The sequence below is a fragment of the Centruroides vittatus genome, unplaced genomic scaffold, assembly GCF_030686945.1.
Source record: "Centruroides vittatus isolate TY-2023 unplaced genomic scaffold, ASM3068694v2 scaffold_944, whole genome shotgun sequence".
Lineage (NCBI taxonomy): Eukaryota > Metazoa > Arthropoda > Arachnida > Scorpiones > Buthidae > Centruroides > Centruroides vittatus.
The window spans coordinates 2,477,016-2,491,168 of record NW_027122722.1 but is presented as its reverse complement, the minus strand read 5'-3'; the positions used below and the strand labels follow the sequence as shown (position 1 = coordinate 2,491,168).

The following is a 14,153-nucleotide window of genomic DNA, read 5'->3' as shown; positions in this document are numbered from 1 at the left end:
CCGATAAGCGATTTTAATTCCCTTTTTCTTCGCAATTGCGTTGTATATTGTTTTAAGGTGTGGGTTGTATGTCACCGGGGTCCTTTCTGTGTTTTCTTCTCTGGCATCTTTTTTCACTACGCTTTCTTGGTTCGTTTTACTGCTTTTATGGAGGTGCCGGTTATATAACTTTTTTACGATGTTACTGTAACCATGTTCTCTTGCTATTTTATTGATAAATGCTAATTCCTGTTGTAGAGCCTTGTTTGTGGAAGAGTGCGTGTAGGCTCTTTCTACTAAAGCCCTAAATGCAGCTATTTTATAGGAGTCGGGGTCACGGGAGTTGAAGGGAATGTACGATGGTATAGTTGTGGGTTTTCTAGACCCCAGTTTGTACTATCCTTTTTTCAATCCTTATTTCCTCCAATCCAATCATTCATTCCCTTCAACTCCTGTGACCCCTACTCCTATAAAATAGCTGTATTTAGGGCTTTAGTAGAAAGAGCCTACACGCACTCTTCCACAAACAAGGCTCTACAACAGGAATTAGCGTTTATCAATAAAATAGCAAGAGAACACGGTTACTAGGGTCCACTAAACGCCCACTATGCACTAGAATAAAGGAGCATAAATCCGATATTACCTGCCATAAATACACAACGGCATTGTCCACGTATGCAGCAAACCCGGATATAACACCGATTTTTAATGAGGCAAAAGTGATCCGCACCACCCAACATCAAGAACATCTGAGAACTTTGGAAGAGATAGAAATTTACAAGGCCGGTCGCACAACAACATGCATCAATTTCAAAGAAGAAATGAATCTCTCCACTGCTTGGCAATTTTTATTGGAAGAAAGGTCGTAAATCGGTAAACGTCACACGTAATTATCATAAGATGCGTGCATCGTTTTCCCAACGGAATAAAAGAAATTTAAATGTTTAGAACGGCATGTGGTTGCCGCACGTACTCGATCTTTTAAACACGGAACACGTTCCATTTATTTATGCTGTATGATTATTGAATCCAGTTCCAGCAAAAAGAATTGGCCTGAGGAAGAGCCCAGGAGAAGCAGCGAAAACGTTCGCCATTTTGAAAATATTTCACGCCAGTTATCGGTTTTAGAAGGTATTTAATTTTTGTTTATGAAAACTTTTGCATGAGACAGAGATATTCATCTGCCATTGCAATTTTTCCCAAAATGACCAACAATAAATCATATATACTTCACCTTTATACAGTCAAACCTCTAAAAAGATACCCATTACAACAATAAATCCCAGTACTCTGTACAAAGATAGAATTTCCACAGTCCCAGCCAAAGTCCTATACAAATACTGTAATTTATCACCTGTTACAATAATATGACTCTCGGGATGTGTTGGCGCAACTTGTGGCTGACCGATGTAGGTACCATGCAGCAAAGAACCAGGAGTACCTACTTGTTAATTGTGTTACCTATTGACCTTCCACTCTCTCCAGAATGGTTTGCCTACAACTAGCTAATTGGTGGCATTGATAGCGTCATCACTGGCTTAACCAATCCTACTGTGAGGAACTGAAAACACCAATCAATCACGTGTTTCCTTTCCTTTTCCGACCAGAAAAGAGCTCCAGCTAGTAGCAGAGGAGGAGGAGGAGGAGGAGGAGGAGGTGGTGGTGGTGATACTAACATGTGGAGAGAAAAAAGTAGCAAAAGCACAGCAGATAAATTTGGATCTTTCAAAAATACTGATACTGGAATGAAATTAACAGAAGTTGTAGTCAACTTCTGCTTCATTCCACTCTATATTTGCTTTGCTCAGTCAATCCTAGCAATATTTTTAAAAAAACAAAGAAATAGAGTGCAGTGTAGTAAATGAAAACTTAAAACCTTCTCAGAAATATCTAAAGACACCTAATTACAATGTTGTAAACATTGCAACATTCCATTGGTTTACTGTGGACTTACAATGTATTTAAACTAATCTTTACTTTCTTAATGATCTTGGTTCTTAAATTTCAAGACTGCATTACAACAATATCTCTGGTGTAACAATACTATTTTAAACCTCACTATGATATTTTGGAGACCAAAATATCATAGTGGAGTTCAACTATATGTAATGCACATTTAAAGTAATAAACACATACATCATTCCAGTACTGACATATTCATTTAAACTATACATTAAGCACAAAACTAGAACAAATTCCTACAAAAAAAGAAAAAAAACAAATAAATAAAAAATGACTATGATCATCATAAGTTCTCCATTGAAAGAATACAGTAAATCTTTATTACAAATCAACAAAAACAGAATTTTTGTACAAAAAGCACGAATTATCAAAATTACACATGGCTGTAACTATTGCAGATAAAAACAATACACAATTAAACTTACATAATGCTGTGATCTAATATAGTACAAAAGAGAGAGGCAGACACCATAAAGCAGTTCTGTATCTAGAAGATACTCCACAGCAGTTATCCTAACAATTGTGACTGGCATCGTGTTGACTGAACTGTATCAAACTGCTAGCTGATTTGTATTGTAGATGGTTCTTTGAGAAACAGAAGGATTCATGAATGCCACACAAAACCTGGTCAAAAATATATGTATATAGTATTGAGTTTAATATATTGTATTCTTTTGTTAGTTGATGTTTCATTTATGAGTTTTCTGCAATTTTGGCCTGCTGGAATCCTAAATATCTATAGCCCTCACTCATACACGGATTCAATGAAATGGAGACATTATTGAGATGTTTCTATTTCAAAGTGCAAAGTCCTCCTTCAGAATTCTTTTTACAATGAATTATTTTGTATTTGTCTTGATAAACTTTAAAACTGAATTTAAAAAAATATAACTATAATCCTAAAAATGTTTAAAAAGTTAAATTTATAGAATTATAGTTATATTTTTTAATTCAATTTTAACTAAATAAATGATCCCATTGAAAAATTTAATTTTAAATTTTAAACTTTATTTGGATGTCTTTGGAATAAGTGTGTGTAACTCCTAATAACTGCTTTTGTGGATGAATAAAATTTCTTGCATTCATATATCTCATGTGAGATAATATGTATGTGCTGTTCTACTGTATCTGTACTTTTTGTTGTTTAACCTATTTAGAGTTTGTTGGTTTTTAAAACCCGGTTTTTTGAAGAAATGTACATAATTTGAAAACCGGGTTTTCCCAACTAAAAATCCAGTTTTTGAATTTAGACTTAAACATAAAAATTAATTAATTATTTGATTAAAAACATCAACATTTTGACACAAAATCGTCTCTAGCATAAAATGGGAATATTGTTAAATACTAAGATTCATAAAACTAACTACAAAAACAAAAAAAGCATCCAATTCTCCTACAATAGGGAAAAATCCCGCAACAATGGAAAAATGATAGAAAGATTTCTACACTTAAAAAAATGTGTTGTTTTAACTTTGATATCAATGCTTCTCACATTTAGAATGAAGCAAAATATTGTAAAATTGTAGAGCTCTAAAGTTTTAGGCCAATACATTTAGCAGCTGATGCCTTAGAATAACAAGATTTGCATCTTGTCATCCTACTTATTAACAAGTGAAAGCATATGCGAATTTTTGTTATGTGAATTTGAAAATTTGTAAACTGAAATTAGTTCCAAGTTGTTAAATGTTGTAGAGGTACAAATTCAAGAGAGAAGAAAACGGGATTAGTAACACTTCTCCTTTATTTACAAAATCCACAAAACGTTTGAACAAAGTTATCGAACATATTTCTTCCACTTGATGCAAAAATCTGCTATTATTAAGTTATCTGGACAAATATTATCGAGATTATATCCAAATTATTCTATAGAAGATGACTGCGATGTTGAAAAAGTGGCAAAGAAAATCAAGCAATAGCTTTATCAAATGCTATGGAAAAATTGATTCATAAATATATTCAAGAACCTGAAGAGGTGAATTTATCCAGCCCCAAGACACTAAAAAAGGACTTTTCAGTATTAGAGTACAAATGGAAGAACGAAAAATTTAGATTTATTATTTTTTAATACTTTAAAGATGATTAATAGTGAGCTAAGTAGCTCACCAGCTAAGTAGCAAGTGAGAGTTTTTTTTCTATTTCTGGCAATTTTGTGTGCAAAAAAAAAAAAACACGGTTGAGCAATAGATCTATAGACATTTTTTGCTTTCTAAAATCATATTCTCTTAGGAAAAATAAGAAACAAAATAATATTTAGTAAGCATTCATTGTTATTTGTTTTTCTTTATGGTTTTATATGGAGTAAATTTTATAGTTTAATGTGATAATCTAACAATTTCTTTTTTTTTTTGTTTTGTTTTGTGACGATGTCGGTCAATTTTATTTTGTTATATTTTTGAAATTTTATAAATATTAAATAAATTTAAAAGTTTTAAAAGTTGTAAATATTCCTTATCTCCATTGTTTTGGATGGGTGAAAATTTGAAAACCGGTTAAAAGCAGTTTGGTAGAGAAGTTGAGATTTGAAAACCAGTTTTTTAAAAAGTCGATTTTTGTATAAACCCTAAAACTATTGAACAGTAGAAAAAGAATAAAACAAGAATAAATTTAAGGAAGCTCTCTGGAAAATGCTTTGCCTAAGGTGTATTTTGTTTCTTTTGAAGCTTGTGTTGTGAAGTGAGGTATAGCGTTGGGAATAAAAGTATTGCACTATGTTTTCTATGAATATAATGAGTGTTGGCTGCATGTGGGTGAGTTTAATATAACCGGAGTGTGGATAATTATCTGCACTCTGGTTATATTAAAACTTCTGTTGGCCACACTGTCTTATCAGTACTTTTTGTATGAGGTTGCTCTCTCTCCAGTCACTGCTGTGCAGGTTCAAACGCATTACATCAGTTCAGTTGTGACTGTAATGTGAGAAATAATTGCTGCCCCACTTGTGATTAGGAAATGCTACAATTAAGAAGAACCCTTTGGATGTGGCTGGAGTAGTTTATAAACTAGTGTACATGCACAGATACGAAGGTTTACATTAGCAAAACGAGAAGAAAACTCGGAATAAGACTAAAGGAGCATGAAGCGGCGATAAGATTGAAATGAATTGAATTCCCCTGATATCAACATTGTAGCAATAAAACCTGTATTATTGACTGCGATAATATAAAAATATTGTATAAAATACAAAATGTAGTTATAAGACGTATTGTGGAACATTATTGTATTAATAATTATGCAAATACCATTAATTTGAATACTGGAGTCAGCATAGATGCATGCTGGGAAGTGTTAATAGAATATAAAAGCACTGATGATGTTAAACAAAATAACCACTGATGAGGCTGTAAAGTGAAATGCATATGGTGAAAAAAAGTTTAATAAAGAGTAATTGTTAACTTCAATTCTTCCCACTTGTGTGTTTGATGTTCCTTCGAAGTCGGGTAAAACAAAGTAATTTTTAATTCGTCAGTTTTAAAGAATTTTAAGTATTTTTTAGACTGTTTATATTTTTAAAAGTTATAATAACCGATCCCATTGCTTTTATTTATTTTATACATTAAAATGAAAAAGGTTCTCTGAAAACAAGTTCCATCCACTGAACAAGGTTCTACACTTCACATTCCAGTCACAAAAGTAGGTAAAGGTGGAAGAAATGCAACATTTTAACTATTGTATATATGTGATAAATGATGGATTTTATCAACTGGCAACCAAACAAGGTATTCTGAAACAGCCATACTCAAGATTGCAGTTCACAGTGTGTAAATAGATACTTTTAATGCTAAATGATGTATAGTACCCAAAGATAAAGAAGTCTCTCTCAAGTCAGCAGCAACTGAGCAGTAAACAGGTACTAGGACAAGGATTTGTGAAGTGCATGTGCAAAAATACTTGCCAGAACCTAAAATGCTGTTACCCAAAAAAAGTTCTTTGTAATTTAAAATGTCATAGTGCTGCATGCTGTAATAAATAAATCAGACAGAACAATGAATAACATTAGCGATATAATTAATCATTTTACTTTTACAGATATTAAAAATAAAAGACTATACAATAAAAGAGTCTTCTTTTGTCCTCTGGAAATGTCTTATAGCAGAGTCGACCTTTATTGAAAGGCTACTCATCCATCTCAACATGCAAAACGAACAAGTAGCCTCTAAATAAAGATCGACTCCACAATAAGACTTATTTCCTAAGAAGTGAGAAGGGACAAAAAATGACTTTTATCGTAGTCTTTTATATTTGTGAATTTACATTTAATGTCCTGGCCATTTTTATCAAATAAAATGATGTTGTTGTTATTATTATTATATACTGTTGAACTTGTCTATCTTAAACACATTTATCTCAAAAATTAATTTTTTCCTTGCATTTTTGGGATAAATTCAAGACATTTTCCATATTTGTCTCAAATAACTTTCTCCTGAAACTTCTGTATCTGAAACTGTGTGAAACTAGTAAAGTTACAATTACAATTTCAAAGCTCAGTGACTATATTTTAATAACATAAATTGTAGTTGAGAAACATTTCTTGCAATAAAATACATAGCTGCAATTAAACCTATTTTTCTGATTGGTTAAGAGTTTGGTTTGATTTATTTGCTTACAGCAATATGACACACAGGCAATCTGCTGAGGGGGATGTCTCACAAGAGGACTTCGTGGGGAAACTGGCCACTATTTAGATGTTACAAATGCAAAGAAAATCCAGAAAACTCTACATGGCCAGCCTGTTGGTAAAGTGCAACCTGCAACCAACTATCAGTGTTCAGTGGTTTTATCTACTTGGCCACTGGTGGCTAAGGCTACAAGTTTGGCTTGCATCTGATTGGTTGAAGAAAATCAGGCATTAGAAACTATTGACAAACTATTCCTGTTAGGATATGTTAAAAATCTTTTATTAATATCTAATACAGGTATGTACTGTACTTATTATTGTATTAATAAAATACTATCTCTCCAATCAAACCTATTACTGTTTACTGTGTAGGAACCTCTATCTCAAAACCTATCTATCTCGAATATTTTTCTCATTCCCATGAGATTCAAGATAGACATGTTAAACTGTACTTGTACTTTGTTCTATATACTTTACCTAACAAATTACAAGTATTTTATAGAATTCCTAGGTATTTTATGGAATGCCTAGGCATTCTATACATCTGAATTTCATAATTTATCAGTAGCACACACTAAATATAATAATTATAGCATTAAAACTCAATCAAGACAATTAATTCAACATAAATCATCAATCAATAAATAATAGAAGTAATAATAAGGCTGACACTGGGCAGAGATGGAAATATAAATAAATATCCAAATTTTTAATAAAAATAAAACATACCTGAAAAATATCAAATGAATTCCAAAATTAGCCAACCCTCCATCAAAGCCCAGTGCCAACCCTGTAAAGTTAAGGTAATATTTTTATGACAAAAAACTAGTTGTTAAAACAAACAAAAAATACATTATAACCACAATAACTTACATTTTAACATACAATAATATAATCTATAGAGCAATAAAGAATCATTATCATTTAAAAAAATTCTTTTCTAAAAGTATACATACTCCTAAATATTGATAGCAGAAATGCTTAAAATAATCACAAGAAAACCAATCAAATGATAAGAAATAAAATCAAAGTTTATAATACACACAAAATTCTGACTGGAAAAGAACCATTTAAATACATAGAGGACAAACTTCAGGTATTTATACAAGAATAGAAAATAACTCCATCTCCATAAAAAACTTAATGTAATAATTAAACCACCATATGTATAAATAGATCTTTGATACCAAAATCAATACTATCAAGTAGTTTATCACAAAAACTGTTTTACTACCTTCTTTAACTGGGTGTCTTCTTAAAAACACTCAAAAACCAAAAATCCAGCAGTTTGTAAAACTAAACTTTACTGTCCAAATAAAATGAATATTTTATGTTTTAAAACAACCATCATCAGGTTTATACAAAATTTAAATATGACATGCACAGTCAAATGCCAAGTTTAAATTCTAAAAAGTTCTTTTTAAAATGCCATCTGATTGGGTGTCGTAAGGTTTAGCTACTAGCTTCCAAATGACTTTTCACCATTGTAGTTCCACCACTGATGTACGATCAGACAAAGTAAACACAATGATGTTCACTCATCAAAGAACTATGAAGAATGCTTTGCAACTTTATATTTGAAATCTGTTAGAAAACATACAAATATGTATGTTAAGGAGAAAGCAATACCAAATTTTGTCCTAGCAGCTGAATCTAAGTAAGATTTTTTTTCCAAAAATCAAAACTGCAAACTTAGAATGGTACTGTACATATAGCAAATTCAGCCAAGATTTGCCAAATAGTTCTTTCTACAGAGAGCTTCAACCACCTAAAAAGTAGGTTCTTTAATTATGATCAGACTGTAAATATATTGCACTCTGACAATCATTTCTCATCACAAGAATCTTGACCAACTTCTATTAATCAAATTTCACAAGAAACTTAGTCATCAAAGTCTTATTAAGATATAAAGTTTGTAAGAAACTTAAAATTTTTTGGGTATACTATAGATTACTCCCTATGGAATTTCGTGTGTTTGGGTATATATCTGAACTCAGGGGACCGAGACGAGTTCAACGATACTCTACTTTTGGACCGGAGACGAAAAATAAAAAAGTTATCATACTTTTTTCCGGTGATCGCGCAATGATAGGGAGTCGCATCGCTCTCCGCTAAGTCAGCCTCGCTATTGCAATCGGGAGTCCCGTCACTTGCCGTTAAAATTGCCTTTAGTAGACGTTTCCCCCCTTTTTTTTACTTTGTTCAAGAACTACCGTGAATCGATCACTAGTTTAGCACATGGCGGCGTGTGGTGGCGCCCATACGAGAGGTCAGTCGGGCAACCATGTTCGCTGCCATAAGTAACATTAACCGAAATGGCGATCGCGCAATGATCGGAAGTCACATCACTCTCTCCACTCTCGTATCACATGTTTAACGCTCCGGGAGATGACCGTAGTCCGACGTCACGGTTTGCAGACTTTACCGCAAGATGGCAATACTAGCAACTACGGTGCCATCTGCATGAGAGCATTAAAAAAGCATGGTAACTTAAAAAGTGTGATAACTTTTTTATTTTTCGTCTCCGGTCCAAAAATAGGGTACCGTTGAACTCGTCTCGGTCCCGAGTTCAAATATATAATCAGTCCTGAAATTCCATACGGAGTAATCTATAGTACACCCAATTTATCAAGTTTGTTTTTAAAAATTCGACCATTGTTTTTTTTTTATTATTATTATTTTTAGTATTTAGAATATTGTCAAGGTTCTGTACTTTAAAAATAAGTATTGTTTTTGACAGAACTGACCAAATACTTCATTCTCAATTACAATGCAAGCAATCTTTATACTATATACTAAACAAGAAGTTATCTTAGAAAGTTTAAGGTGGTTCTTAAGTAAATATATTATTTTTATCAAACATTTTAACCTAAATAAAGTTAGTAAATAAATAAAATTTTCTACTAATATTAAAGTAAAAAACAACATATATATTATAAATAACAAATAACTAAAATGAATACATTTAATAATCACTTACACATATTCAACTGTCGTACAAAACTTGCCATATTATTATGCTTAAAATAAAGAGGAAGAAGCTCTTTTGCAAATTCTGCTTGATCTTTAATAATGAAACTATTTTCAGTCTGTAAAATATTAGCATATATTAGTTTTTAATTAGCAAAATCAGTTTATTACAGTTTAATTAAATACAAACTACATATTCTGTTCAAAAAATTTCTACGAAAATGAACATTTCAAAAAATAAAATTTCATTATTGTAATTGTTAAAAATTTAAAGGTTTAATCATTTCATTATTAAAAATTGCCATCAATAAGATATCAATGCCTTTTCTCAAGCTTGAGCAATTTAAAAATGAAAATATTTAAAAATAAAAAAGTTTATCAAGTTTTTCAATTGAAAAGATTTTTCTATAAATGTCCAGGCAATAATGAATTCTTATTATTAATAAAAAAAGGCAAAAGTAGTTTCAATATTTAATTAATTAATTAATTTTTAAGGGTTTCAATCTCTTTAATGAACCATCTTCAATACCATGGAATAACTTCAATAACCTAAAATTATTATTACCATATTTACTTGCATATAAGACGAGGTTTTTATTCACTTTTCATGAATCATCCTATACGTGCGAGTGAAGGATTATTTCCATTTTTGCAATAATTTTTGTGAACCGTGTGTTTGCATTTTTTTCCAGATGCTCACCTTCTGGTGTTTAAAAACAAAAGAATTTTATCTGGGTTGTTTCAATCATTCTTGTGTATTGTCAGGAGTAAAGATGAATAGCATTATGAAAAACAAAGCTTTTGAATTGAATTCCAATTTGAAATTCCAAAATCACATAGGAGCTCGATATAAGTTTTAATTTATTCCCACACGAAAACAGAGGATTATTCGGAAATCAGAATTTGGAAAAACTTATAAATGTAATTGACGAAGAGTGAATTCGACTGTTAAGAATTGGAAAAAAAGGTTCCCAATTGTCCAGCTTCATATTAACAAAAATTATGTTGTTGATTTTACAAGATTTTTCCTTAAAGTTTAAAATTCCAGTAATTTTTGCAGGACAATGTGTGCATTTATGTTCATTTGATATTTTACTTGTGATTAAATGGAATAAAATTAGAAATTATTTAAAATATGATAAAAAATTGCAGCCTGGAATCACGACAATGTCACAATAAATAACTGTTCATGTACCATATTATATTTTGAATTTTTCGAATTAGTTGAAAGTATTTGTTAATAAGTAATTCACATTTACATGAATTTTCAGTATTCATCAGTACATTGTGTCCGTCATATTTGACCAGAAATTGAATTTTGGTCTCTCCCAAATGAAAACTGCAGTAGAGTATTAGGAAATTGTAGGAATTATTTTCTTAATAAAATAACAATACCACAATTTAAAGCCTTATCATTGGAGTATGACAAGTCCTAAACATTTAAGAAAGATGGTGAGTTTAAAGATTAATTATATAAGGACAAAATGCCTAAAATAAGGAAAAATTTACATTGTAAAAATGTAAGCAAACAAGTATGCACTATCCAACATTTGAAATAGGTGAAGCTTATGCCAGATTATTTTGGTACTTTTAGGTCAACGGGATGCCAGAAGACTATCGCATTTAATAATTTGGCCCACGCAACTGTACCAACTTCAAGTAGCCCACTTGACTGTCCGTGGAGTACTTCATATTGTATAGTTTTAGAGGGTATGGAGCTTCCCACACCCTGGCACAAGTCTACATGCAAAGCGTGTAGAATAGACGATAGACCAATACATAAAAACTGATCTTGGAAAATGACTATCACGTGAAGGGTGAACAATTTTGGAGTGGTGCAAAATTCCTCATTCAGAGCTTAAATCTTATCCATTGCCATACATATTGGCCAGCATCCTGTTAACCAAAAAGTACCATTATTTTTAATACCCATCTTCTTTTTCCATTTTTCTTGAAAATTTGACCATATGCAAGCTAATGCATTATACCTCTCATAAAAAGTCTTGCAATGTACAGTCAAACCTGTTTTTATGCGGGGGATAGGGACCGTATTAAAAAAAACGCATTAAAAAAATCTCACGAAACTTCACGAATGGCTGTAAATAATAGTTTTCGCGACACAATTAAAAAATATTTTTTTTATGCGGTCAACAGGGACCGCATAAAAAAAGTCTCACATAGAAAATAACTCAAAACCGTACGAAATAGAATTTATTGACAACAGATGTCAGCACTTGACTGCATCGTCTGGTCTATCGTCTGTTTTACATATTTTTGTCCAGGTGGTGTTTTGTTGACTTAAAAAGTAAATTATTTCATTTTTCGCATATTCATGCAATAATATTACTATAATAAGTGCATTTATGCTATAATAAGTTTATTTAGCTATAATAAGTCAACGTAAGACATGACGAATCGCACGAGACTAGTCGCCAACTATACCGCACAAATTAAAAATTTGCATTAAAAAAATCGCACATAAAAAGAGCGCATAAAAACAGGTTTGACTGTATTTTCATAGGAACGTATTATATCTTGCACAAGATTTATTATGAAAGTTAAGAATGCTTTAGAAGAAAGGTGAGAATCGACAAGTCACTTTAATTTAGCACACCCCATCGATCAGACATAAATTTGCAAGCCACGGTCACACTTTCCCCAGAGACAAACTTCTCCCAGTTTAGGGAGGTAGCCAGAAATTGGCACACGTGTGCCCACGTAGCTGACAGCCTGCATAGCCTTCACATGGGTAGATAAATTATCATAAACAGACAATGTCCACTGATCACTAGCAACACATTATCATTCAAGAAGTCACCATGTCAGTTCAACAGCCCTAGCTTCTCGCAAGCCATACGCAAACCGACGACGCCAGCAATGTCAATAATAATAAAAGAAAAAGGCCGAATGAGAACAAGTATTAAATTTTATTTGTCACCCAGCGACGATCTGTACAGCCCATTTGAGACCAACATGCCCAGTTTTCTGTCTCATCCAGCGGTCAACTGCTGGCAACATTCTTTTTTACGATGTTTATTTTAAAACTCAAACAGGGCAGCGATGGGAGAGAACAAGAGGTGGAAGAGCCTTCTGGCAGAAAATGTCACCCAACATGGCTACATCCCCACTGTTATAAGCAGTTTGGCAAATTAAATAGTTTAGGATACACTAAAGAAAACAGACATTTGTATCAAAAGTACTCACCGTCAGTTTTCGTTTCTTTTGCTATATTTTCCAAAATATTGTTTACTTAACATTTTATCATAATCTATGACCAGTGCTTTCAACGTCTCGCTACCAGTCACGTTTTTAAAAGCTCTTTTTGACAACGCTTCTGATTCGTCACATTATCAATCACATACCATACGTGTCCGCCTGGCACATCCCGTCGGTCGCCAATTATCATAACCCGGTCGGTTGTCGAATGGTCCGGAAAGCTGCCGATCTCCACCCCAGCACACAAACGGCGACGGCTTCCGCCCGATTTAAAGTGCAAGAACTTCGTTTTACCGCCGGAGCCAGAAAAAGTCACAAAGCAAACTTCGGTAAGGCCAACCAAAGCAGACCAACGTGGCCAAAGGATAAAAGGAAGCGAGGGAAAAAACGCGCGGGAGACGAGAGGTGGAGGAACCCACAGCCCGGCAGACAACGTTCCTTCCGCGAAAGACGATCCGACCGCTTTCGGGAAATACGCGTTCTCGCCGTTACATAACCTCGACGCGGTCGGTCTACGAATTTCGACGTCCTCGTCTCTCGGCAAACGCGGAACAATTCAGAATTACGTCGTTCCGCATCTGGACCGAGGGTCGGGGCGTCGAAGGGAAAGAGCAGACGTCACTTTCTAAAGACGAAACGAACGACACTCACCGACCCCCATTTTATCAAATGATCGTAGGACGAATCTTCTACTAATTTCCATAACTTGGCGAGAAACGCCGGCACGTTTGCTTCGGAGCTTTCTAATGAGTGCATGTTTCCTCGGCCTCGCACTCGACGCAGGGAACGAGTCCTTCGGTTAAGCTAATCGGACGTGCGAATGGTCGAAAGAATATAAGTTAATTACGAACGACGGACGTAATCTCCGCATTACTCGAAACTTCGAAAGGAAAAATAAACTGGTTCCAAATGAAAAACAAAAGTTTGTCTGCGTCAAACCGTTCCCACGCGATTTTCTTGAATTAGTTAATTCCCACCATCGACGCTGGATGGCGGGAAGATCGGCGGACAAAATTTCGTAAATCTTGTAAAAACTTTATAAATGTTCAAAATTAAGCGAAATCGATATCTAGAACAGTGATGGCGAACCTTTTTAAGAAGTGGGTCAAATTTTGTTTATTAGTTTTTTAGTACTAGCTCGTGGGTCACTAAGTCAGTGGCATCACTTGGAAAGGGGAAGGGGAGGATGGTTAAAAACGACTTGTTTTTTTTTTTGTTCTCACTTTTAAAATCCTCTAAAAAGTGTACGTTTCGTTTTTGTTTTACAACTTTTACTTTTGCAAGTGAAGAGCAAAAAATAAAGGTCGACGTCAAAAAAACTGATATCAATGGGGTGATACTATGCCCAGTCGGCAGTCGCCCCTGCACTGAGTATTTGAATGAACAAGGAATAAAGAAAATCACATATACA

At 33.3% G+C, this 14,153-nt stretch overlaps 1 protein-coding gene across 2 annotated transcripts in view; it reads right to left on the bottom strand.

Moving 5' to 3' along the window:
* LOC136990499 (heat shock factor protein-like) overlaps positions 1 to 13,737 on the bottom strand; it is a 43,701-nt gene extending 29,964 nt beyond the window's left edge. Inside the window, exons 1-2 of one of the 2 annotated variants that reach the window (XM_067288893.1) lie at positions 13,394 to 13,737; positions 9,537 to 9,645 (exon numbers count right to left, since the gene is read on the bottom strand). In XM_067288893.1, coding sequence (XP_067144994.1) covers positions 9,537 to 9,645; positions 13,394 to 13,498 — 214 coding nt within the window. In that variant the 5' untranslated portion in view covers positions 13,499 to 13,737. Of the gene's footprint in view, positions 1 to 9,536; positions 9,646 to 12,730 lie in introns of both variants that reach the window. The other variant, XM_067288894.1, reaches the window with a different exon arrangement.
* Positions 13,738 to 14,153: the final 416 nt, after the last annotated feature.